Source organism: Dendropsophus ebraccatus, chromosome 9, assembly GCF_027789765.1.
Source record: "Dendropsophus ebraccatus isolate aDenEbr1 chromosome 9, aDenEbr1.pat, whole genome shotgun sequence".
Taxonomy (NCBI): domain Eukaryota; kingdom Metazoa; phylum Chordata; class Amphibia; order Anura; family Hylidae; genus Dendropsophus; species Dendropsophus ebraccatus.
The window spans coordinates 64,624,035-64,651,264 of NC_091462.1; the positions used below are offsets into that span (position 1 = coordinate 64,624,035).

Genomic DNA, 27,230 nt, shown 5'->3' on the forward strand with positions numbered 1-27,230 from the left:
GATCCCGGCCGCATAGATGCTTCTGGGAATATGCGGCCAGGATATTCCAGGGAATTGATCTAGAATTCCCTGGAATATCCTGGCCGCATATTTGCGGGAGCGCAACTATGTGGCCAGGATCACAGGCATGACAATAGAGCGCAGATGCCGTCGGACCAAATATCTGACGGTCCGCTCATCACTAGTCCTTAGGCGCTCTGCATAGCGAGTCTCTCTAGGCCACAGATCCAGGTTGCAGGCACTGTCCATTATGTATGTCCATGTCCGTGTCTGATATACATGGTTTGGCTTCCAATACTCATGTGTGAGTTGTGCACATGAATTATACGGGACAGAGAGTAAAGATGAGCCAATTTACAATACAAACAAAGCAAAGCTGGTGCCTGGGAAAGTTGGATCCAGTCCTGGGAAACTGGATCCAGCTTTTCCAGGCACCGGGGCGAGGCAGTGCAGACTTCGAAGGCAGCAGGCTGATAAGCAGATTAGCGAGTTAACAAAGCAATTAGCTTTTTGTACTGTAAATTCGCTCATCTCTGGCGGGAGCAAATGTGCATGCACCAAAACAATGGAGAGGGGTGAATGCTTTTAACTTGATATGGATATGTACTATATCATTTCATACATATAAAAATGAACATCTGTTTTTTATGCACAACAACTGGACCAATCTTCAGCATATTTTACACATAAGTAAATCGGCTACCATGGAAAATTTTAGACTGGGTTTCAGCTCTCTAGTACCTATTGTTCTCAAAATATTTACTACTATTTACTCCTCTTCTTTCACAGGTTCTGCAGCTCCCGAGACTCCATGGTTGGCAGTTGTTGATTTTAAACAGGCAGTTATTTATGACCAAGGTCAGTGGTGCCAGGATGTCCGGGCCAAATTAATGCAATGTTCCTCCCCGCCTTCTCAGAGCCATAGCGCTTTTATTTTTCCACCTACCGGGCTGGTTGGGGTGTAATTTTTTGCTACATGATCTCTATTTTTTATTAGTATCATATTGGTGTAAGAGAAAATTTTTAATTGCTTTTTATAAATTTTTTATGTCACTGACTACCTTAAATGCCACGATCACTATAGATCGCAGCGTTTAAGGGGTTAATGACAGGCAGCTGTGGGATTGCAGGGTCCCTGTATTTTAGTACACATACTCGATATTGCAAGAGATATATCGATGATCTCTTCATATATGAAGAGGGGATGAGAGAACAGTGCAGCTTTTTACTGATAGTTTCAATACAACGATTGGGGGTTCCAGTTTACACCCAATTGGAACAGGGAAAAGATGGTCTTCTTAAACCTTGAGGTGGCAATACAAAACGGTGAGGATCACTAGGACGCATTTTAAAAAGGTACTTTGGGATTGCCCTTTACAGTAAATGCATCAAAAATGTACCTTTTGTCAATACCAACGAAAGGGAGTGGACACATATAAAACCAATTTCATTACCCAATACAATATGCACAATCACCAGATTCAGGAAAAACATTGGAAAACTCTTAAGATGAGACCCTGTATTAAATCCCTTAATCCCTCAGAAATCCCCAATCACCTTCGGGAGAGCTAAAACTCTCCAGAGCTAAGATGCTCCTCCAGAACCCGAAAAGTAAATGCGGAAAGGAGAAGATTACTTCTGAGATGAGCAGAGGGCTGGTTCATAAATGTGGAAAACAGGGCTGCCTCTTGCTTGAGAGTGTCAGGGACAGTGTAGACAGCTTCAAGTCCTATGTTTCGGGTGACTCTTTTACGATCAAATTCCACCTAGATTGTGGATCACAATTTGTGATCTACCCATTGGAGTGCCAATGCGGCCTCCAATATGTGGGCAGGACCTCCCAAACCCTTAGGAAGAGATTGACTGGTCATCGCTTTAATGTTAGTAATGGGTTCCTCAAACATAGAATATCTCAACATTTAGTTGAAATGCCCAATAAGGACTTCAGAGTCTTGAGTATTCTACCCACTGAACAAATCCCAGAAGCGAGAGAAAATAGGCATTCTGGATCCATAAATTAAAAAGTTTGATACCAGAAGGCGTCAATGAGGCTATTGAATTGGGAACATAATTAGTTCAGTTAAGATCGCAATTACTGTAGGTACCCCTCTCAAATGGACTAGGGTGTATATATACAGTATGGTATTTCCGGTATATGTGTTAGATTTTATAATGTTATATATTTATATGTAATTTTAATAGGAATTGTATGTAACTATATTAACATGCAATTTTATATGATAGTGGGGTATTTTAATTTTGGGTCTGTTTTTAACCCATATAGAACTATGGAATTAGATTTTGCTTTTAGATCAAATCAGGTCCATTCTGATTTTACATTATAGAGAGCCCATCTCTGTGTAAAGTTCATGGATACTTATGTTCTTTATCGGGAGCTTCGGGGGCTTAGGGGTTAAGTTTACTGTGACTCAACAACTGGGGGTCGTTCACGATGACAACTAAAATCAGTGTAGCCCTTGTTACAGCGTCTCTCCCGGTCTGCGGAGTTGCTCTACTGAGCCGCGGGCTCTCCACTCGGACTCTCCATGTGTGAGGCTCTATCTCCCAGAATGTGAGCCTACTGTTTTTAATGGTTGTATAGCTATTAGAGATGAGCAAACCTCGAGCATGCTCGAGTCCATCCGAACCCGATCGTTCGCATTTGATTAGTGGTGGCAACTGAAGTTGGATAAAGCCCTAAGGATATGTGAAAAACATGGATATAGTCATTGGCTGTATCCATGTTTTCCAGACAACCTTAGAGCTTTATCCAATTTCAGCAGCCACCCATTTTCGGGTTTTTCTTTTATCTATAGGATTGTATAAATTATATGTACGACACCGGTATGACGTTGAAATGTGTCTGAATATTGAAGGTGTCTAAATTATTGAAGGACTGTAATAAAGCCACTGTTCACAATAACCTTGGCTGTTGTTCCTGCAACATGGCTGACAGTTTGATGCGATAGTGAGGTTGGAAACGAGTTTATCAAGAAATTACATCATGATGGAAGGTGGTTATAAGGATCACAAGCCAGACTGCAGTTTTCAGTTTCTTACATGTGCATAATAGAGTTGTGCCTATTTTATAGCACAACTCTCTAAGGTCAGTTTGTTTCCATTAAAGGGGAACTCCAGATAAGAAAAACTTGTTTTCGATTTAAAGTACATTAAAAGTTATATAGATGTGTCTATACAATGAATTACCGTATCTGTGCGGTTCTGCCACACTGGTAGCTGATAGAAATCCAGGAAGTGAAAAAAATGGCATCTGTGCCAATTCACATTGTCGTCTGCTCCTTCTGCTCTCCCCCCTTAGGAGACAAATATTCCATGCCTCTGTGTCACATTGTGTGTGTGTTTTCTGAGGACAAAAGGAGATAAAAAAGAGAGAAAGCGAGGGGCGCTTCCTGGTGCAATAAAAGATAGTAAAGGGTATGCAGGGGGGGAGGGGGATGAGTGACACTCACCTATTAGAGTTGTGCTAATTGATAGGCACAACTCTATGAAGAACATAAACAGTCAAAAAGCACCGCAGCTCCTACCGGGGTACGTCAAGGGAGTCGTACGGGAGATATGGTAGTAGAGGACCGTGGGAATCCCGGCTTGTAACGGGCGCTGGTGCAGAGTAAACCACAGATTGGCGTGGTAAGTCCATAAAACAGGTTTATTTTGTGAATCGCAACGCGTTTCGGCCACCATGTGAAGGGGGGCCTTTTTCAAGCTAACATCAGAAGCAAAGAGCCAGCCATTTAAATGATACCCCGGGGGTTAATACCACCAACAACTTCCGGGTTCCATATACATGAATCAGTATAACATAGTGAAGCACATAAGGCAAAAGTAACAATTGAAATCTGTAAACAGTATTTATAATGCAGGATATTGTTAATAACTTACAGTTCTGTGTGGTGGCGTCCGGGTCCGGCACAGTCACGTGAGCGGCTGAGCGTAACAACGTCATTACGGCGGTGCGCGACGGCATCACGTGGTCACGGACTCCACGCCTACGTAAAAAGCGTAAACAGGTTAGAGAATAGCAAAAGTGCGTAAGTGCCGAAATCTTCTTAGGTTGGCATAAAAGCAGTAGTGGACAAGATTATTATGGGATATATAAAAGATAATGTGGGCATATCACTATAAAATAGGGGAATATTGTATGCATAATAGAATTTAGTAAAAATTGTTAAAAATAGAGAGAATGTATATAAGGGAGCTAATGGTCGCCATCTAGTGGACAATAGTAGGAAATACAAATGTATTTACTTGACGGTAGTATATAATATGAAATGGAGAATAAAAAGATTATAAAGAAAAATTATTAAATAAATGAATAAAATGGGTAAAATAAACAAATACAATTGGAGATAAAATTGCAAAAATGAATAAATGAATACAAAAAATAAATAAATAAATAAATACGTACATAAATAGTTAATATATAAATATTTCCTATTGAACAGATCCCGGCTGATAACACAGATCGCTGGTCGTCACTGTGTAAACGAGAATCATTCTGGATTTATCAAATCCAATCCCTAATACCAGATGGACTTAACGAATGTATTGAGCTTGTTGATTGATAACTATTTATGTACGTATTTATTTATTTTTTGTATTCATTTATTCATTTTTGCAATTTTATCTCCAATTGTATTTGTTTATTTGACCCATTTTATTCATTTATTTAATAATTTTTCTTTATAATCTTTTTATTCTCCATTTCATATTATATACTACCGTCAAGTAAATACATTTGTATTTCCTACTATTGTCCACTAGATGGCGACCATTAGCTCCCTTATATACATTCTCTCTTATTTTTAACAATTTTTACTAAATTCTATTATGCATATAATATTCCCCTATTTTATAGTGATATGCCCACATTATCTTTTATATATCCCATCATAATCTTGTCCACTACTGCTTTTATGCCAACCTAAGAAGATTTCGGCACTTACGCACTTTTGCTATTCTCTAACCTGTTTACGCTTTTTACGTAGGCGTGGAGTCCGTGACCACGTGATGCCGTCGCGCACTGCCGTAATGACGTTGTTACGCTCGGCCGCTCACGTGACTGTGCCGGACCCGGACGCCACCACACAGAACTGTAAGTTATTAACAATATCCTGCATTATAAATACTGTTTATAGATTTCAATTGTTACTTTTGCCTTATGTGCTTCACTATGTTATACTGATTCATGTATATGGAACCCGGAAGTTGTTGGTGGTATTAACCCCCGGGGTATCATTTAAATGGCTGGCTCTTTGCTTCTGATGTTAGCTTGAAAAAGGCCCCCCTTCACATGGTGGCCGAAACGCGTTGCGATTCACAAAATAAACCTGTTTTATGGACTTTACCACGCCAATCTGTGGTTTACTCTGCACCAGCGCCCGTTACAAGCCGGGATTCCCACGGTCCTCTACTACCTTTTAAGAGGACAGGCTGATGATGCAGACAGGGGGCAGGGCGTGATCTAACAGGAGGCTTGGCTGGATCCCCCAATCCCCTGAGTGATCCACTATCTCTGAATGGCCAGAAGAAGGTGCAGCATTAATTTTACTGATTGTGATGATCAGCTGAGGGAAAGCATTGCATTCTGAGAACTGCTCAACCAGGAAGTACAGAAATACAATACAGAACAACCCCCCCCCCCATCCCAAACAAATGGATTTTTGGTAGTTTTAAAACTGGGAGACAGGAGACATCTATCCAACAGTGTCAGCGGTTTGGAACATGTATTGCATCTGGCAGATTAATTTTAAAGGTAACGGCAGACCACAGTGTATAATGTGATGGCACCACTAAACAGACGTCAAATATCTGCACATAACCAAGCTATACTTGTGAACAGACTGTACCTATACTGAATTTGAGGCATGCACAGTATGGTATAAATATATACACTCACCGGCCACTTTATTAGGTACACCTGTCCAACTGCACGTTACCACTTAATTTCTAATCAGCCAATCACATGGCGGCAACTCAGTGCATTTAGGCATGTAGACATGGTCAAGACAATCTCCTGCAGTTCAAACCGAGCATCAGTATTTCAGAAACTGCTGATCTACTGGGATTTTCACGCACAACCATCTCTAGGGTTTACAGAGAATGGTCCGAAAAAGAAAAAACATCCAGTGAGCGGCAGTTCTGTGGGCGGAAATGCCTTGTTGATGCCAGAGGTCAGAGGAGAATGGGCAGACTGGTTCGAGCTGATAGAAATGCAACAGTGACTCAAATAGCCAACCGTTACAACCAAGGTAGGCAGAAGAGCATCTCTGAACGCACAGTATGTCCAACTTTGAGGCAGATGGGCTACAGCAGCAGAAGACCACACCGGGTGCCACTCATTTCAGCTAAGAACAGGAAACTAAGGCTACAATTTGCACAAGCTCATCGAAATTGGACAGTAGAAGATTGGAAAAACGTTGCCTGGTCTGATGAGTCTCGATTTCTGCTGCGACATTTGGATGGTAGGGTCAGAATTTGGTGTCAACAACATGAAAGCATGGATCCATCCTGCCTTGTATCAACGGTTTAGGCTGGTGGTGTGGGGAATATTTTCTTGGCACTCTTTGGGCTCCTTGGTACCAATTGAGCATCGTTGCAACGCCACAGCCTACCTGAGTATTGTTGCTGACCATGTCCATCCCTTTATGACCACAATGTACCCAACATCTGATGGCTACTTTCAGCAGGATAATGCGCCATGTCATAAAGCTAGAATCATCTCAGACTGGTTTCTTGAACATGACAATGAGTTCACTGTACTCAAATGGCCTCCACAGTCACCAGATCTCAATCCAATAGAGCATCTTTGGGATGTGGTGGAACGGGAGATTCGCATCATGGATGTGCAGCCGACAAATCTGCGGCAACTGTGTGATGCCATCATGTCAATATGGACCAAAATCTCTGAGGAATGCTTCCAGCACCTTGTTGAATCTATGCAACGAAGAATTGAGGCAGTTCTGAAGGCAAAAGGGGTTCCAACCCGTTACTAGCATGGTGTACCTAATAAAGTGGCCGGTGAGTGTATTTAAAGTATAGCTGTAAAGTTTACTTGCAGCACTGTGCACAATAGTACCTTCTCTAAACTTCCATTTTGAATTTCCCACCTAATTACCTTAATGTAGGCGCTGTTGTCCCTGCTGCCTTTAACTGTGCATTAGGAGAGTTTCTTGCTTGCTAACTGAGACCCTGCACCATAGAATTATATTACACCGAGTCTCACGCCCGAGATCTCACACCAGGGCAGAGAGATCTGACTCCTAATGCACAGTTACAAGCAGCAGGGACCACAGCACCAAATTCAAAATGTAAATAATGTAGAAACATGACAATTGTGCACAGTGCTACATGATAGTTACTGTTCATATAACTTTAGGTGCAGGGATCCTATGGTAGGCACAGAAGATATCATAACTGAATAAATTCCCTCTCATAAAGGGAATCTCACAGCTTTTAGATAGCTGTTAGGACAAGGAGAGATATGGTACCATTCATATATCCAGCTGTGCTTTTAAAATGCAGAGAAAATAGGAATTATTCCTACTATTAAAGGAGAAGTCCGGCCAAAATTAATTTTTCATATGTTGTTACTTATGAAAAGTTAAAACAAATTTCTAATGTATATTAATTATGGGAAATGCACATATACTGCTATCTCCCTTAATTTAGTAGATAAGGAAGTGTTAGAATTCTTTCAGATCCAGTGACGTCGCGACGAAAGGTGTAATTCCTATGGAGTGTCCAGCAGGGGGCGCTCTCTATATAGAAGTTTATGGGACTTTATTGTTTCTATGGATTTCTATGTAATGTAGTGTAGTGTACAGTGCTTTATTGAATGAATACATCTATGGAATACTTTGGGGAGCAAGTGACCTTGCTCCCCAAAGTATTGCATAAATGTATTCATTCAATACATTAGGATATCACAGTAAGCCCGCCGATCCACCGCATATACACTGAACTACAGCTCCCATCATCTGCTTAAAGTATGAACAGGTGGTGGGAGCTGTAGCTGGGTAATGGATATCACTTGCCGCTGAGGCCACTGCTTATGCCGCCGGGCGCAGGGGGGAGCCGCTCAGTACACAGGAGCGCTCCCCCCTCCTCCTTCCAGGAACCTTCCCCCTATAGCACTGCTGACTCCCTGCCTGGCCACCGCTCTCATATACCGGCTCCCGATGCTTCAGTGCGGACACCAGGAAGCATCGGGAGCCGGTATATGAGAGCGGCAGCCAGGCAGGGAGTCAGCAGTGCTATAGGGGGAAGGCTCCCGGAAGGAAGAGGAGGGGGGAGCGCTCCTGTGTACTGAGAGGCGCCCAGCGGCATGAGCAGTGGCATCGCAGGCAAGTTATATCCACTACCTATCTACAGCTCCCATCACCTGCTCATACTATAAGCAGATGATGGGGACTGTAGTTCAGTGTATATGCGGCGGATCGGTGGGCTTACTGTGATATCCTAATGTATTGCATGAATACATTTATGCAATCCTTTGGGGAGCAAGGACACTTGCTCCCCAAAGTATTCCATAGATGTATTCATTCAATAAAGCACTGTACACTACACTACATTACATAGAAATCCATAGAAACAATAAAGTTCCATAGACTTCTATATAGAGAGCGCCCCCTGCTGGACACTCCATAGGAATTACACCTTTCGTCGTGACGTCACTGGATCTGAGAGAATTCTAACACTTCCTGATCTACTAAATTAAGGGAAATAGCCCTATATGTGCATTTCCCATAATTAATGTACATTAGAAATTTGTATAACTTTTCATAAGTAACATATCAAAAATTAATTTTGGCCGGACTTCTCCTTTAATTCAGTTTCCATGATCCCTTCATGATGGCACCTATACTAGAGATTGCTCCTAACATCACTGTAGCGTCCTTTGACACTTTTTGTTCCCTATTCTTACCGTAATATAGTATGGCAAGAGAAAAGATGAGTCCAGCTCCCGGCCAGGTGGATAGAATATGGAGCTTTATTTTTCACCTAAACACCGTGCACACACTGCAGCAACCCCCCCCCCCCCCCAACGCGTTTCAGCTGCTTACCGCAGCCTTAATCATGAGCCATGATTAAGGCTGCGGTAAACAGCTGAAACGCGTTGGCTGATCTGTTGGGGGGGGGGGGGGGTTGCTGCAGTGTGTGCACGGTGTTTAGGTGAAAAATAAAGCTCCATATTCTATCCACCTGGCCAGGAGCTGGACTCATCTTTTCTCTTGCCATTCACGTACGCACCTGTTGGAGTGAGAGTCCGTGTAGCGAGGCTCAGGAGGAGCCGGTAAGCTGGCAAACATTTTTCTTGTACTACGTCATATAGTATGAACAGGTTGTCATCAGTTCTGCATGCTTTTGTGAATTTTAGATGTAGGACTGTTCTCCAAACATCTGGTGTGTGGAACCTTTTTTCTTTATTATTCTTAGGGTAAGCACAGAAAAAAGGTAAAATAATTTCTTGACTTCTATGAAAGCCGGAAAAGATGATGGAGATGGAGTTTTCAAAAGCGAAACTTGGCATCCATACAAATTTGCTGAGAAAATTAGGTCTAATTACATGTTGTATACAAGCTGTAGCTTGGAGCCAGGCTCACTCTCATCAATTACAGAAAGTGGCCTACTCCATCTTCTTTTGATCTGGAATGCAAGGTATTTGAATACAGAAGTCCAGAAGAGTTTCTAGAAACACCTTCTGAGTAGTACGAGTCAAGTCTGATTATTGGAAATTCACTATCCACCCTAATTCCTGGAGAAGATCCAGGACTAGATGGAGTTGGTCCTGACAAGACTGCACAAAATTGTCCAGATAAGGTAATATCCCGATACCCCTTTGCTCAGACATATGCCATTATCTCTACTACAACCTCTAAGAATATCCTTGGGGCAAAAGATATTCCAAAGGGAAGGCATTGAAATTGGAAGTTTCTATAGTGAATCTTAGAAATCTCTGGTACCAAAAGTTTATCGGGATGTGGTAATACGCATCTTTAAGATCAAATGAACACAATACTGAATTCTTATGGATCTTATAGATTTGATCTTGAATTTTCTTTATCAGATCAAATTTTTTTTTTTTTTTTTTTGCAAGAAAAAGTTGATTAATGCCCTTGTTAACTGCCATACAACCCCTTCAACTTTAATTATGGATAAAGCATCAAAAGTTATTCCAAAAACAAAATGTTATTCTTATGATTACAAATAATAACGATATACAAGTTTTTGCAAGGTCACACCTTTTTAAATTTACAAATTAGGAACGTAAAAAATGAAATTTTACATAAGACGAACAAAACTCATGTTTTTGTGGTTGTAATATGGTTAATAAGAAACATTTTTTTATGTACAATTTATAATATAATACAATGCAAGGATATTGCTGATTTGCCATGTTGATTTTTCTTTGCAGACTGGGAAAAATTTAGCGCCACAGATTTGGGGGTTCCTCTGCCACTCTACTTTTGAATAAAGTTATTTCATCCAAATGCATCAAGGGAACATCTCTGATCACCTCTGCCAAATTCTCATGAAGTAAGGGGAAAATGACAGTGTTCAATGCTGGTCGCTGTAAAGAAAACCTTAAAATGAGAAAAATAAAAACCGCTGAGGTTACATCTCATATTACATAAAATGAAATCAGAACAAAAATTTAATGTATATACAGTGGTACCTTGGTTTAAGAGTAACTTCGTTTAAGAGCGTTTTGATATAAGAGCTCACAGTTTTTCAAAATTATGACTTGTTTTAAGAGCATTGCTTTGGTTTAAGAGCTCCCTGTACTGTGGGAGCGCGCATGGAGGAGGGGCATGGTCTGCATAGCGGGATCTACAGCCCTGTACTCAGACCAAGAAGGTCTTCCTCACCTTCCAAATCATACCAGATCCACTTCAGGCTGGGGCTTGCATCAGGGGACAGGACTGTGGAGGTAATCTTTCCATAGCTGTAACCCCTCTCTCCCCGGACAGAGAGCGCTGCTATACTGTGCCCACACATCTGCCCTGTTCATTTCTTCATACTCCCTGCAGTCTCTGTCAGCCCTTGTGTTTCCCATCCTCTCCATTACTGTACAGTAACCTATAATATTACATATTCTGCTGTTTCTGAATGTTTGTTTCATTAATTTTACATGTTATTCAGAATAATAAATTATTTTTGGAGTGTGGAACCAATTGTCTGCATTTCTGTTATTTCTTATGGGAAAATTTGCTTTGGTTTAAGAGTGGATTTGGATTACAAGCACGGTCCCGGAACGAATTATGCTCGTAATCCAAGGCACCACTGTATATCTTTCCTGGGTCTAAATGTCCAGAAAGTCTCATAATCATCACTTGACAAATATTTTGGCAGTTGCTTATCGTTTAAAGGGGTTTGTAACTTTATAGTAAAATTGCTCAGTGTACAATATTAGTAAATGTACTCACAGCACTCACTGACAGCAGCTCCCTGTGTACCTTAGAGCTTAAATAAGACTACCCTCCTCTAGGCTGTGCTACCCTGCTATGTGGTGAGTCTGTCCATAAGATGGCCGACATGGAGAAGCATGTGACCATGCCCCGCCCCCAAGTGTCCAACACTGAGCCTGTATATGCCTGTGGTGGACACTGTGGGGTGGGGCATGGTCACATGCCCCACCACACATGGTCACATGCTACTCCATGTCAGCAGTCTTATGGACAGACTCACCACCAAGCAGGGCAGCCCAGTCTGATGTTAGCTGTACACCGATTTTAGCTGTACACTGAACAAGATATTTAACTATTTCTGCAGATGTCCAATGACCAAGAAAAACTGTTCCCCCAGCACCTAACAGGGCCTACTGACACTGTTTAGTGTAGAATGTCAGACTGTGTACTGCGTACAAGTGTAGGTTGAGCTTGATGGACTCTGTCTTTTTTTCAACCTTTTAACCATATAACTATGTAAAATATATTTCAAGTATGACAAACATAATAATTGCAGTTATAAGAAAATATGTTCTATATCAAATTATGCAGTGCACTGACATTTTAAAATATCTTTTTATATTTCATCTTGCCCCTGGAATTGCCAGCTTTAAGGCCCCCTGGCTGCCATGACAACCCAACAGGTGGAGATTATCTTCTATCTCAGTTGTTGCCAGCGGGTGTCAGCTAAATGCATTCAACACCCATCTGGACCCACTCTATATCTCGGTAGTGCACAACTGCTGTAAATGTATGGAGGAGGTCAGTAAGGGCTTAAAGCAATACTGCATCCACCAACCCAGCTCTCCAAACCGCTGGTTAAATCCATTTGATGAGTGTAAGTCCTTCCCCGTTTTATTTAAAACGTGCCCGATGCCTTGGTTAGAGTAAAAAAATACCTTAATATGCAACGGCCAAATCAGTGATGCTTAGTGTCCCTGTACCGCCTCTACTTTCTTCCTCCCTGCCCTCTTCGTCATTAGGAACGCCCCTGGGCAGGATTGCTTCTATTCATCACCTGTCTAAAGACAATTCTTAAACCCAAACCAAGGCACCAGACACATTTTAAAAGTCACACTTTGGCTTTTAGCATGACTTATTACATTAAAGTCCTAAGATCAGCCGACATGCACCAGGGCACCAGCAGGTTTTAAAAAAATGACAACAATAGCATCAGTCTGCTGGTTATTACTCCGTGTAAGCTAAAGATCCCATCCCTGCGTCTAAATATGGCCGTTATTCTCATCAAACAGATGGTACCATCTGGGTGGTGGGGTGGAGTGTTGGTGAATACAGTATCACTTTAAAATGCTGCTTAGTGTGCCATAAATGTGCCCTGTGTAATTTATTAATAAATTCGTTAACTAAATATGGACTACAAGTGGCATCAATAATTTGACCCATAATCATGATGTAAACTATGGCACGTAGTAAATAACAGGGTTAAATAACATACATTTACTAGCTCAGAGAGGACACATCTATAGAATCTAATAACAATGGGAAGTTACCTCTCTCATTGACATAGAATTATGAAACAGTGCTTGAGTTTCTTTATTGCTAAGATATTAAGGTGCACAGATGTGGCTCCACCAGCCTTCTTGTAAGCCAAATACATACACTGCAGATACACTGGTGTCTGTCTTGTGATCTGTCTGACAAGGAGGCTGGTTCAGCCTTGAAAAATATTGCATCTGCATAATTTCCATGGAATAAATATCTGAAAATTCAAGGACACATTCTATAGGTGTGCACCAACAAAATGGGGTACCTTCTGTTTTTAATTTATTTAAATCTTGAGTTTTGAAGCGCTGGTTCAGATGCAGAACCCAAATGAAAGTCCATTCTAGAGTCTGCAGTAAAATAAAATACCAAATAAAAAAAATTATTATAGTCAGATGTGTACAATTAACATAACAAACCTTTTTATTATATCATTCTGAAGGCTTTTACAAGCTGTTAGAGTTTCTCCGGTGAACAAATGACACATGACTAGCTCTTGACATTTGTCAATAAATGAAATCACAACATCAGCTTGGAAACTTCCACTCCGAGATATAATACATAGGCGTTGCAGGGATGAGCAGTAACTAAGAGCCAGGAAGAACCTATCATTAGCTGGGAAATATGGTTGTTCCAGTCTGAGAAAGAAAAAAAAAATGATTAGATACAATTTTTTCCAAGATAACTAAGCGTCAGGGAAGAGGTTTGCCCACTCTCAAAATGTATAGTCTTGGCTAGATAACCTACCAGTGGTTTACCTCTGTAATAAGTTTAAAATGTTATTCCTTATTAGGGACAGTATTTTGCCTCTTTGAGATTGTGTACACTTCTGGTTATGGCTTACAAATGCTGATGCAAAATAATAACCAAACTTATACCAAAAAACTAAGATTCTTTGAAAACGAGCGAAGGCCTGAGCTACAAATTGTTTTTCTACAACTAAATGGCCCATATTCATTATTCCAAATGCACAAGAATTCTGGCTCAGTTTACTACAAAAACTACCGTTCATGCCTCCACCACTTAATATTGGACTTACACTTCATTGTGTAAGTCCAATTACAATGATACCCATTGTATATTTTGCTTTTATTTTATTATACTATTTTTAAAATTTGAAAAAATATTTTTTACAACACAAATACTCAAACTTGCCATAGCCTGACACATAACTTCTTCAGCAATGCAGGTCTTCTCTGTTTGTTTACGCCCTTCGCTGCGCTTAATCAGTAAGGTTGCAAGTATAAGTTCTTTAAGTAAATATGGGGGTGCACACTAAGGCACCATGAATTACCCTGTAACTATCATAACTAGTGAGATAATTGGAAGTTGTCTTCCCCCTATATAAATATTTTTATTTATTTATTTTCTCTCCATCTGGATAAACTCCCTTTAAAAAATAATAAACAAAATTATATTATTAATGTATGTGTATGTATGGGTGTGTGTATGTATATATATATATATATATATATATATATATATATATATATATATATATATATATATAAAGTATAATTTTTTATTTCTTTGATGGGATTTAAAAAAGGAAAGGAATTTTTTTTTCTATTTGTATTTTATATATTAATGAAAATAAGTGGTTCTCCAGATTGGTGTCAGATAGGGAATTAAATTAAAGAAAGAAATGTGTATATTAATTAATATATTAATTATTTCTGATAATGTATGTTACTCATTGGTAATTTCAGTATGTAATTTATGAATTATGATGATTAAAAAAAAAGTTACTTTTTTTTAACAATTCCACAGATAAAACCTCTTTTTCACATTTATAAGCAAATCATTGGATTGCCGATTGATCAATGCTATACAACAGCAAGCATCCAGCTACCATGGAAACAGATATCAAGTGGTTCATTTATCGATTATGACCTGAATATCCCGACTGACATTTTTCGCAAACCTACCTCGACCAACAGTCTACTACACTGGGAAAGTTGGCATCTGGTGCCCCTACGTAGAGGTATCCCGGTCGGGCAGTATCTTGAAGGCCAAACGTAACTGTTTACAGCTACCTGATTTTAAGAGGGAATGTGACAATCTCCAACGAAGGTTTCGGGAACGAGGCTATCTGGAGAGATTGCTCAAGAAGGTCTATAAACGTGCACTTAATAGTGACCGTGACTCCCTTCTGTGTGATAACAGTGCTAACATGGCTGTTCTGTTATCATAGAGAAGGGAGTCATGGTCACTATTAAGTGCACGTTTATAGGCCCTCTTCAGGGAACTCTTCAGATAGCCTCGTTCCCGAAACCTTCGTTGGAGATTGTCACATTTCCTCCTAAAATCAGGTAGCAGTGAACAGTTACATTTGGCCCTCAGAAGATACTGCCCGACCAGGATACCTCTAACGTAGGGGTACCGGATGCCAACTTTCCCAGTGGATTAGACTCTTGGTCTGCGAAAAATGTCAGTCTGGATATTCAGGTCATCATCGATGTAGCACTAAAATGGACAGCAGTTAGTACTCCTGGTCTATGAAGGAAATTCAGCTCCTGAGCTCGTTTTACAGACTAAATCATAAAAGAGAGTGCTTTATATGTACACCACCGGTCCTTAAAGGACAAGTGCCATGAAAAACTTTTTCCCAGTAATTGAAGCACATTACAAAGTTATATAACTCTGTAATATGCTTCAATCACCTATCTGCCTCCCTTCCCTGTCTTTTCCCCCCTCCACCCCCCACCAGGAAGTGTCCTGACTCACACAGACCTGATTACTGTCGTCACCGTCACCAGGCAGCTCCTTCTTGTGAGGATGAGTCATCAGCAGGAGGGCTGCTCTAGGTCCTGTCACACCAGCCTCCCCCTCCTTGTCAGGTGACTCTGGTTGCTCAGCTTATCTTCTCTAGTGACATGACTCCTTCACTGAGTCCACTGCAGCAGGAGAGAGGGTATGAGGGGAGGGGGGAGCTGCCTATGTGCCCGAGTCAGTCTGAGGGAAGATAAGCAAGTGAGATGTGACAAGTGATGGCTTGCAGTTGTTCAGCCAATGGGAGCTGAGCAAGCCTGTCACCTGGCAAGGCAGGGGAGGGGGGAGGCTAGTGTAACAGGAGAAGGAGCTGAGAGAAGAGCTTGGTGATGGTGACGACAGTAATCAGGTCTGTGTGAGTCAGGACACTTCCTGGTGGGGGGTGGAGGGGGGAAAAGACAGGGAAGGGAGGCAGATAGGTGATTGAAGTATATTACAGAGTTATATAACTTTGTAATGTGCCTCAATTACTGGGAAAAAGTTTTTCATGGCACTTATCCTTTAATAGCACCTGAGAGGCAGAAAAAGTCCCACCTTTCCCATTTCTATTTTACTGTATGTGACTTAAGTTATCAAAGCAATCACCTTAAAACTAGAGATGAAAAGTGCAAAAAATTGCAACTTTTTTAGCTACTATAATTTATATACAGTGGTACCTTGGTTTAAGATTAACTTGGATAAAGAGTGTTTTGGTTTAAGAGCTCCCTGTACTGGGTGGGCGGACGAGTGGGGGAGGGGCATGGTCTGTATAGCGGTGTCTGCAGCACTGTACTCTGACCCAGGAAGTCTCCCTCACCTTCCAAATTATAGCAGATCCACTTCACACTGGGGTTTGCATCAGGGGACAAAACTGTGGGGGTAATCTCTCCATAGCTGTAACCCCTTTCTCCCCGGACAGAGAGTGCTGCTATACTGTGCCCACATGTGCCCTGCTCATTCCTTCATACTCCCTGCAGTCTCTGTCAGCCCTTGTGTTTTCCATCCTCTCCATTATGGGGATCTGTAGTTCCATTCTGTACCTACAAAATGCTGCTGTGTTATCAGGTTTATGCCCTTACTGTACATTATACTCCACATACTGATTGCTATACTGTACAGTAACTCATAATATGACATATCCAGTTGTTTCTAAAACGTTTGTTTCATCTGTTCTACGTTATTCAGAATTTAAAAAAAATATATATTCATTTTTGGGATGTGGAACCAATTGTCTACATTTCAGAAAATTTGCTCTGGTTTAAGAGTGGATTGGGATTACAAGCGCGGTCCCGGAACGAATTATGCTCGTATTCCAAGGCACCACTGTATATATATTCACGAACGAAAGTACGCGTAGTCAGAGCTGGAACAAATTTTGCAGCAAAATATGCCACCTTTTCAATATTGGGCATAGCTTAGTAATTCTCCAACTTGCTTTGTCTTGAGAGAAAGAAGTATACTGAAGGTACAGTAGGTCCCATCAATTTCTAGGATACTTCCTGAGACACCACTGTACCAGTTTAATTTCTGTTGGCTGAGGGCAGAAAGTTCCTCCCTTCAAAAAGATTAAAGCGGAACTCCAGGTAGAGGTTAAAAAATGAAACTTCTGCAGAAGCATATAGCATTACTTACCTATCTATCCCAGTTTTGAAACTATCAAAAATCCATTTGTTTGGGGGGGGGGGGGGGGGGGGGGGGTTTGTTCTGTTTTGTGTTTCTGTCCTTTCTGGTTCAGCAGTTCCCAGAATGCAATTCTTTCCCTCAGCTGATCATCACAGTCCCCCACCCATGACAATCAGTTAAATTAGTGCTGCACCTGCTTCTGGCTGGTTAGAGATGGTGAATCAGTCAGGGGATTGGCGGATCCAGCCAAGCCTCCTGTCTGCATCATCAGCCTGTCCTAAGCAAACACACACAATGTGAGACAGAGACATGGAATATTTGTCTCCTAAGAGGGGATAGCAGAAGGAGCAGGAGACAATGTGAATTGGCACAGGGGCCATTTCTTTTTACTTCCTGGATTTTTATCAGCTACCAGTGTGGCAGAACCGCACAGATACAGTAGTACATTATATAGATATCTATATAACTTTTAAATTTACTTTAAAAAGAAAACAACTTTTTCTTATCCGGAGTTCCCCTTTAAAGCGACTCTGTACCCACAATCTGACCCCCCAAACCACTTGTACCTTCAGATAGCTGCTTTTAATCCAAGATCTGTCCTGGGGTCCATTCGGCAGGGGATGCAGTTATTGTCATTAAAAAAACTTTTAATCCAGCTGCGCTGTGTCTAACGGCTGGGGCTTACATTTGAATATGCATTAGGCTGGCACCACCTCTCTGTCCTTCCTCCCCACCCTCCTCATCATTAGGAATGCTCCAGGCAGATTGCTTCCCATTTCCCACCTATGTGTATAATGAACATGGGCTGGATCGTTAATACACCTGTGCAAAGCTCAAACAGCAGTAAATGTTCTTGGATCATTCCTAATGATGAGGAGGGTGGGGAGGAAGGACGGAGAGGTGGTGCCAGCCTAACGCATATATAAATGTAAGCCCCGGCCGTTAGACACAGCGCTGCCGGATTAAAAGTTGTTTTTAAGACAATAACTGCATCGCCTGCCGAACGGACCCCAGGACAGATCTTGGATTAAAAGCAGCTATCTGAGGGTACAAGTGGTTTTGGGGGGCCAGATTGTGAGTACAGAGTCACTTTAAGGATATGGTATGTGACTCATGAAGGGCTCTGCCAGGTATGTGAGTTTTGTTACATGGTCTGATCAAACATGGATGTGACATGTAGCTATTTTCAAGAGAATACATTATAATAATAGGGTCTTAAGGAGGGTCTTATTTTGTCATCTTCTCCGGGACTGCCAGTATTGTATTTTAATGTTTGTTTTTTCCTTTCTTTATGATGTCCGGCCAAAATTAAATTTTTGATATGTTGTTACTTATGAAAAGTTATACAAATTTCTAATGTACATTAATCATGGGAAATGCACATATAGGGCTATTTCCCTTAATTTAGTAGATCAGGAAGTGTTAGAATTCTCTCAGATGCAGTGACGTCACGACCAAAGGTGTAATTCCTATGGAGTATCCAGCAGAGGGCGCTCTATATATAAGTCTATGGGACTTTATTGTGTCTATAGATGTCTATGTAAAGTAATGTAGTGTAGTGTACAGTATGTTTTATTGAATGAATACATCTATGGAATACTTTGGGGAGCAAGGGTACTTGCTCCCCAAAGTATTGCATAAATGTATTTGTTCAATATATTAGGATATCACAGTAAGCCCGCCGATCCGCCGCATTCCCGCCGATCCGGACTATATACACTGAACTACAGCTCCCATCATCTGCTTATAGTATGAACAGGTGATGGGAGCTGTAGCTGGGTTATGGCTGACTTGCCTGCCGCTGATGCCACTGCTTATGCCGCCGGGCGCAGGGGGGGGAGCCGCTCAGTACACAGGAGCGCTCCCCCCTTCCTCCTCCTTCTTCTGGGATACCTTCACCCCTATACCACTGCTGACTCCCCGCCTGGCCGCCGCTCTCTGCTCTCATATACCGGCTCCCGATGCATCCTGGTGTCCGCACTGATGCATCGGGAGCCAGTATATAAGAGCGGAGATGATGGGAGCTGTAGTTCAGTGTATATAGTCCGGATTGGCGGGAATGCGGCGGATCGACGGGCTTACTGTGATATCCTAATATATTGAATGAATACATTTATGCAATACTTTGGGGAGCAAGTACCCTTGCTCCCCAAAGTATTCCATAGATGTATTCATTCAATAAAGCATACTGTACACTACACTACACTACTTTACATAGACATCTATAGCCCTCTGCTGGACACTCCATAGGAATTACACCTTTGGTCGTGACGTCACTGGATCTGAGAGAATTCTAACACTTCCTGATCTACTAAATTAAGGGAAATAGCCCTATATGTGCATTTCCCATAATTAATGTACATTAGAAATTTGTATAACTTTTCATAAGTAACAACATATCAAAAATTAATTTTGGCCAGACTTCTCCTTTAACCCCTTAAGGACAGAGCCTGAAATGGCCTTAATGACAGAGACAAATTTTATGAATATGACCAGTGTCACTTTATTCATTAATAACTTGCTTTTACCTATCCGGCTGATTCTGAGATTGTTTTCTCGTGACATATTGTACTTTACATTTCTGGTAAATTGGAGTCGATACTCATAACGAATCTTTATGAAAAAACCCCAAATAATGTGAAAAAATTTGAAAAACTGCATTTTTCCAACTTTGAAACTTTTTTGCGTATACAGAAAGTGGTTATACCACATAAATTATATATTAAATAGCATTAGCAACATGTCTACTTTATGTTGGCGGCATTTATTAAACAATCTTTCATTTTTTTTAGACAATAGGAAGCTTAAAACATTAGCAGCAAATTTCCAAATTTTCTGTAAAATTTCAAAATCAGATATTTTTAGGGACCTGTTCAGGTTTAAAGTGTATTTGAAGGGCCTGTATGTTAGAAAGCCCCACAAAGCACCCCATTTCATAAACTGCACCCCCCACACTCTGCAAAAGCATATCCAGAAAGTGTTTTAACCCTTTAGGGGAGTCACAGAAATAAAAGCTAAGTGTGTAAGAAATTTGAAAATTTTTATTTTCTGTGCAGAGATTTTATTGTAATCCAATATTTTTCATAATTATACACCTATTACCAGAGAAATGCAACCCAATAATTATTGCCCCGTTTCTGCAGTTTATAGAAATATCCCATATGTGGCCCTATTGCGCTATTTGACGCAACCACAAGCCTCAGATACAAAGGAGCGCCTAGTGAATTTCAACGCCTCCGTTATATTTGGTCATTTCTGACTGTACCACTTCAGGTTGGCAGAGGCTCTGGGGTGCCAAAACCTAAAAAACACCCCTAAAGGGACACCATTTAGAAAACTACACCCCTCAAGGAATGTAACAAGGGGTGCAGTGAGCATTTGGACCCCACAGGTGCTTCACAGATTTTCCGAACAATATGGCGTGAAAAAAGAAAAATTTATTTTTTACATTAAAACGTTGTTCTAGCCTTCAATTTTTTATTTTCTTAAAGGGATAAGAGGAAAAAAAAGACACAAAATGTGTAGCGCAGTTTCTCCCGAGTACGGAAATACCCCACATGTGGCGATAAAGTGCCAAGGGGGCGCAGGACGAGCCTCCAAAGGGAAGGAGCGCCAATTGGCTTTTGGAAGCGGAATTTCACTGGAAAGGATTTCAAGGGCCATGTCGCATTTACAAAGCCCTCGTGCTGCCAAGACACTGGAAACACCCCACAAGTGACCCCATTCTGGAAACTACACCCCTCAAGGAATCTAACAAGGGGCACAGTGAGCATATGGACCCCACTGGTGACGGGCACAAATGTGGAACAATGTGACGTAAAAGTAAAAAATTTCATTTTTTCACTTTCATGGCACAAATGTGCCCGTCATCAAGGGGTCCATATCCTCACTGCACCCCTTGTTAGATTCCTTGAGGGGTGCAGTTTCCAGAATGGGGTCACTTGTGGGGGGTTTCCAGTGTTTTGGCAGCACGAGGGCTCTGTAAATGCGACATGGCGTTCATCATTCATTCTAGCCAAATCCAACCTCCAAAATCCAAATGGCGCTCCTTCCCTTCGGAGGCTTGCCCTGCGCCCACATGGCGCTTTATGTCCACATGTGGGGTATTTACGGACTCGGGGGAAATTGCTCTACACATATTGTGTGTTTTTTTTCTCTTTTAACCCCTTGTGAAAATGATAAATTCAAGGCTAAACCAACATTATAGTGTAAAAAATTTAATATTTCATTTTTACGCCACATTGTTCCACATTTGTGTCAGTCACCAGTGGGGTCCATATGCTCACTACACCCCTTGTTACATTCCTTGAGGGGTGTAGTTTCCATAATGGTGTCACTTGTGGGGGGTTTCAACTGTCTTGGCAACACAGAGGCCTTTTGAATGCAACATGGCCCCTCGAAATCCATTCCATCCAAATCCAGCCTTCAAAAACCAAATGGCGCTCCTTCCCTTCGGAGGCTTACCCTGCACCCGCATGGCGCTTTATGTCCACATGTGGGGTATTTCCGTACTCAGGGGAAATTGCTCTACACATTTGTTTTTTTTTTATCTTTTAGCCCCTTGTAAAAAATGAAAAAATCATGACAAGATTAATGATTTAGAGTAAAAAATTTACAAAAATTACACTAAATGTTGGTCTAGCCTTGATCTTTTCCATTTCCAAAAGGGGTTAAAAAAGAAAATGAACATAAAACGTGTAGGGTAGTTTCCCCTGAGTACGAAAATACCCCACATGTGGGCATAATGTGCCATATGGGCACAGGGCAAGCCACCAAAGGGACAGAGCGCCATTTAGAGGCTGGAATGGAGGATGGAGGCCATGTCGCAATTACAAAGCTCCTGTGCTGCCAGGTCAGTAGAAACCCCCGACAAGTGACCCCATTCTGGAAACTACACCCCATAAGGAATCTAACAAGGGGTGCAGTGAGGATATGGACCCCACTGGTGACAGTCACTTACGTAGAACATGTGCCGAGAAAATAAAAAATACCATTTTTTTTCATTTTCACGTCCCAAATGTGGCCGTCACCAGGGGGCCATATGCCAGCTGCCCCCCTTGTTAGATTCCTTATCAAGTGTAGTTTCCAGAATGGGGTCACTTGTGGGGGGTTTCTACTGTCCTGGCCGCACAGAGGCTTTGTAATTGCATCATGGCATCCTCTAATGGGAATGGCGGCCATACCTACTTAGCTGGGGAAAAGGGACAATTCTAATTTATTTGGGGGTATTAGGCCAATTATTAGTTTATAAGGTTGGAAATGACAGGTGTCCATCAAATTCAATCTGTGTTGATCCAGAGGAAGGCAAAAAACCCTCGTGAGGCAGACGACAGTAGCCTCATCACAGGGGAAAAATTCCTTCCCGACTCCATAATGGCGATCAGAATAATCCCTGGATCAACGTGACCCCTGAAATAGGAATAAGGGACAGAATTTAGATAGATAATGTAGAACTCCAGTGACGTGTTGTACGCCTTGAAGCGATCCAGTATGCAGAGGCCGGGGGGATCAGGACAGGTGTCACACTGGAAAATGGTGTCCTTCCTGATCCCCCTGTTACGCCACACTCTGCACTTCTTCTGGGGTCTCCCTTTCTCCAGTGTGGGGGGGACGTCACCTGGAAAATGTTGCCCTGGTGCGATACGGGGTCCTTCATATCCAGAAGCGCTGGGTCCGCTCCATGGCTGCTAAATATTAGGGCGCTATTACTACTTCTGATATGTTCGGATCGTGCCGCAAGATATAGGGCAGCGAGGGACCGGAAGAGGGGGTGCTGGTATAAAAGTTATCCCAGTACAGGTGGTGACCTTTATCCAGCAGTGGGAAGATCAGTTCCCTGACGATCTTTCCACTTGTTCCGAGGATGGGGGGGGGGGGGGGAGGGGCATCTAGGGGCTGGATTCGGGTGTCCCTTCCTACATACACTCTAAGGGTACGTGCACACTGCGGAATCGCGACAGATAACCCTTCGTGCATTCCGCAGTTGGTACCCGCCGGCTGACTGATGCAGGCACACGTCTCCGTCCGTGTCATAGACTCCACTCTATGCACGGGCGGATTCCGCTCTCCGTCCAACGTATTCATTCTTTGGATGGACGACGGAATCCGCCCGTGCATAGAATGGAGTCTATGACACGGGTAGAGACATGCGGCCGCATCAGTCCGCCGGCGGGTGCCAGCTGCGGAATGCACGAAGGGTTATCCTTCGCCATTCCGCAGTGTGCACGTACCCTAAATCTGTAAGAGTACCCAGAGGTACTGTCACAGAGTTTGTAGAATTTCACACCATACCGTGATCTCTTATTGGGACGGTACTGGCGGAAAAGACGTGTCTGGGGGGCAGCGTACACAACGCTACCCCCCAGACATGTCACTGGATGATGAGGATGAATGGAGGAAAGAAGGATCCCCCCATTCATCCTCACTGGCTGTTTCGGTGTCGGAGGCAATAATAACGTATCCCTCTGACGCCGAAAACACCCTGGGGACCATCCTTATATGGGGATTGGTATATGGGGTATGTAGTGGTGTAGTGTCAAACTTTATTCAATGTAGTGTGGTGTAATGTAGTGTTTTTTACGTGTTTTTTTTTTACAGTAAGTATAAAAAAAAAAACCTACGCCAACAAAGGAGTTGCTGATAAATGCCGCACTTATGCGCGGCACTTATCAGCAGACCGTGGCAGTAGAATATAGAAAAAAAACACCCTACGCCAAAAAGGAGGAGTGGCTGATTAGCAGCACACTTTCGTGCGATGCTTATCAACACTCAGCGGCGATAGGGTGCGGAAAATAGAAAAAAAAAAAAAATTGGAAAAAAAAACAAACTTTTTCTACATTCTGAACATCTCTGTAGCTGCTGATAAGTGTATTACACATATCAGCCGCTAGAGGGCAGCAGAGCGCAAAATCCGGAAAATGACGAGGCTGGAGCCGAAAATAGCCGAAAGAAGACGACGGGGACCGCCGGAAAGATCCGAAGACGCGCCGGAAAGACAGAGGACGTCGCGAACCCGGAAGACGCCGATCAGGACCCCGGGACAGGTGAGTAATGTACAAATACCTGCTCTGGACCCCTCAGCTACCTAGCTGAGGGGTCCAGGGCAGGTATTTTTTATTTTGTGGGACTCTGATCGCCGTGCCACCGGCCCGATCACCGTGAACGGCCGGCCGTTCACGGCGATTGGGCCGGTGGCACGGTGACCACCATTACTTTTTACAGTAATGGCGGTCGGTGCCGTCCTCGGACAGCACCGACCGCCATTTTTTTCCGGGTCATCGGTGCTTTTCCGATCGCCGCTATTGGCTGATCTGAATTGATCAGCCTATAGCGGCGATCGTAAGCACGGGGGGTGTTAACTACCCCCTGTGCCGAGAAGCTAAGATGGCCTGCTATGATTTATAGCAGGCCATCTTCCCCGATCGCTGTGTGCGAACACGCCCTGATGCGCCAAGTACCAGGGCGCGAGGGCGTAAGTTTACGCCCGATGTCGTTAAGGGGTTAATAAAGATTTTTTGCTACGTAAATTTAGTTTCCTTTTGTTGGTGGTACATATTTCACAGAGTATACACATAAAAATTCACATTATGCCAAAATCTGTCAGCAACAATATAAGCAACTTGCTGACTTGTTTCACTGCTCAGTGAATGGTGTAAATACAAACTCTGTAAAGTTCCATAATCACATTTTTTTTCTTAACTTCAGTTTATGAATGACTTAACTTACTTCAGTCTGTGTATTTGCAGCTGTCAGTTTCCAATGCTATTACTACAGGTTCCATCTTTGGCTGTAGTACAGCGGGAGGCTCTTGGTTTAAAACATTGTTAATACTGCAGCTCTAGCTGCTACACAGTGAAAAAGTCACCTTATACATCCTTGACTACTGAAGTGCCTTCCTGCCAGGTCAAATAAGATACGCACAGGGCAGGGGAAAGGTTATAACAAAACAAAGGTAAATTACCTACAACAATAAAAATGAATGTATCTTACCTTAGATCTTTCAAATATTTGCAATGAGTCAACATCTCACAGAGGGAGGACATGAACATTACTTTTCCCATCATGCCAAAATTTGCCAATGATAGAGTACGCAACTGCTGACAGCTCCTGCCAATGCTCACAAGGCAAGAGCCAGTAAGTATTCCTGGCAGCTGGGCTAGTGTAAGGCTTTGCAAAAAATGGAGTTGACTGATTGCAGCGACATCAGCATCACTCACAGTGTGGGAACGTTTACATGGTGGGTAAGTGTTTCGAATTGCTGGATCATTACGGGGCATAACTGAATAGAAATTTGAGCCAATCAATTCTAAGCATTCCAAAGCAGGTATTCCCTTAAGAAGTTTGCAGAATGCAGACTGTAACTTAAGCATATTTTGCTCTTCTGACACCTGAAAAGTTTGTGCCCCAATACGAATTTTTTTACTAAATGAATTAGCAGAAGTACTTGGTGTAGATTGTCCAGTAGACTGAGTTTTATTAATTTTATTGTTATCGGCTATTGCACACACTGGCAAAGACAATGAACGTAATTTCTTAAGCTGTGAAAAAACATCACATAGATGTGTCCCAGGTGTATCTGAACTATGATGGTGTGCAGATGACAAGTTTAAATGTACAAGGTTCGGGCAAGCACATACTAGTCTGTCTAGAAGTGAGCAATCTATGTCATCTTCTGGCTTTTTAAAAGGTACATTTGAAATTAGACATAATGTGCAACCTCTCAAATTTAAGCTGACAAGGCTCTTGCAATCTTTTCCACCATTTAGGAGCGTCTGAGTAAGCTGTTCTCCAGAAATCATGCAGCGACTAAAACTCAAATATGAAGGACAACTAAACTTCATGTGTTGGAGTAAAGAAGATCCGTTAAGCCATGATTTTGGTAACTGGAAGGCCTCCAAGGTTACATTCTTTGCCATGGATTCAAACAGATTTTTGGTAGCCCTGCTTTCTGTTAAGCTCCCAGGAACAGATATTAGAAAAGATCTCAGATTCTCTGGGGTACGGTCACTAAGAACCGCCAGGTACAGTCTAACAACCTCTTCATTTATGTTTCCAGGTGCAAGACGGGCATAAAATAGCCTCAGGTTTTGATAGTGAGGGACATTACTTTCTCCTACCATTAACTGTCCAGACATTACCATTCCTTCACGAGTTCTATCCAAGACTTCAAAGTAAAGAAGCAACTTTTCAAGACTAGTGCAACAGGGCACAACACCATAAGATGGAACAAACAGGGTTTGTTTTAGTTCTCTTAAGTGCCCTAAGGTAGTTCTGCACTCACTGCTTAGCTGTCCTGAGTCAAAACCTCCGTGGATATCAAGAGATAATGAACGCAAAAATTTAAGGTTTGTAAGAATCTTTGACAACCGCAGAGAGGTCACAGAACAGCCAGCCAAATCCAATTTGACAAGTTTTCTACAACTTGACACAATATCCACTGTAGGGGAATTCAACCAGTAGCAGTCACTTATGTCAAGCTCACAGATCTCTTGAGATATCACTCGGAGCATTTGCTTCACTTGTTCATCTCTGGCCTAAAACAAAAATAATACATAAATAATGAGGACAAAAAAATAAAAACAATTCTAAGATAACAATGAGCTTATAATTAGTGGAGCAAAGTCGGATTAAAAAAATGGTGGAGGATGTGAGGCATAAAACATATCAAGAAAGACTTCAATGGGAAGTCTCCAGAAAATAAAGTCAGGTCGACAGGGGAAGTGCAGGCAATTGTATACTTACCCGTCCCCATGCCTCCGTAGCGCCGCTTCCAAGTCCAGCTGCCTGCTGTCATTTTCTGCTGGAATCCTGTTACATCATGACCGGCGGGCCACATACTCTGCTTTTTCAGCTATAATAACATGGACCGGCTGAACAATTGCCCGC

General features: G+C 42.1%; 1 protein-coding gene across 3 annotated transcripts in view; it reads right to left on the reverse strand.

Moving 5' to 3' along the window:
• Nucleotides 1-10,265: 10,265 nt before the first annotated feature.
• Nucleotides 10,266-27,230, reverse strand: part of FBXL18 (F-box and leucine rich repeat protein 18) — a 37,040-nt gene continuing 20,075 nt past the window's right edge. For 2 of the 3 annotated variants that reach the window (XM_069983553.1, XM_069983556.1), the window contains 3 exons: nt 25,335-26,878; nt 13,391-13,609; nt 10,266-10,604 (listed from right to left, as the gene is read on the reverse strand). In XM_069983553.1, the coding sequence (XP_069839654.1) occupies nt 10,448-10,604; nt 13,391-13,609; nt 25,335-26,878 (1,920 nt within the window). In that variant the 3' untranslated portion in view covers nt 10,266-10,447. The remainder of the gene's footprint in view (nt 10,605-13,390; nt 13,610-25,334; nt 26,879-27,230) is intronic. The other variant, XM_069983554.1, reaches the window with a different exon arrangement.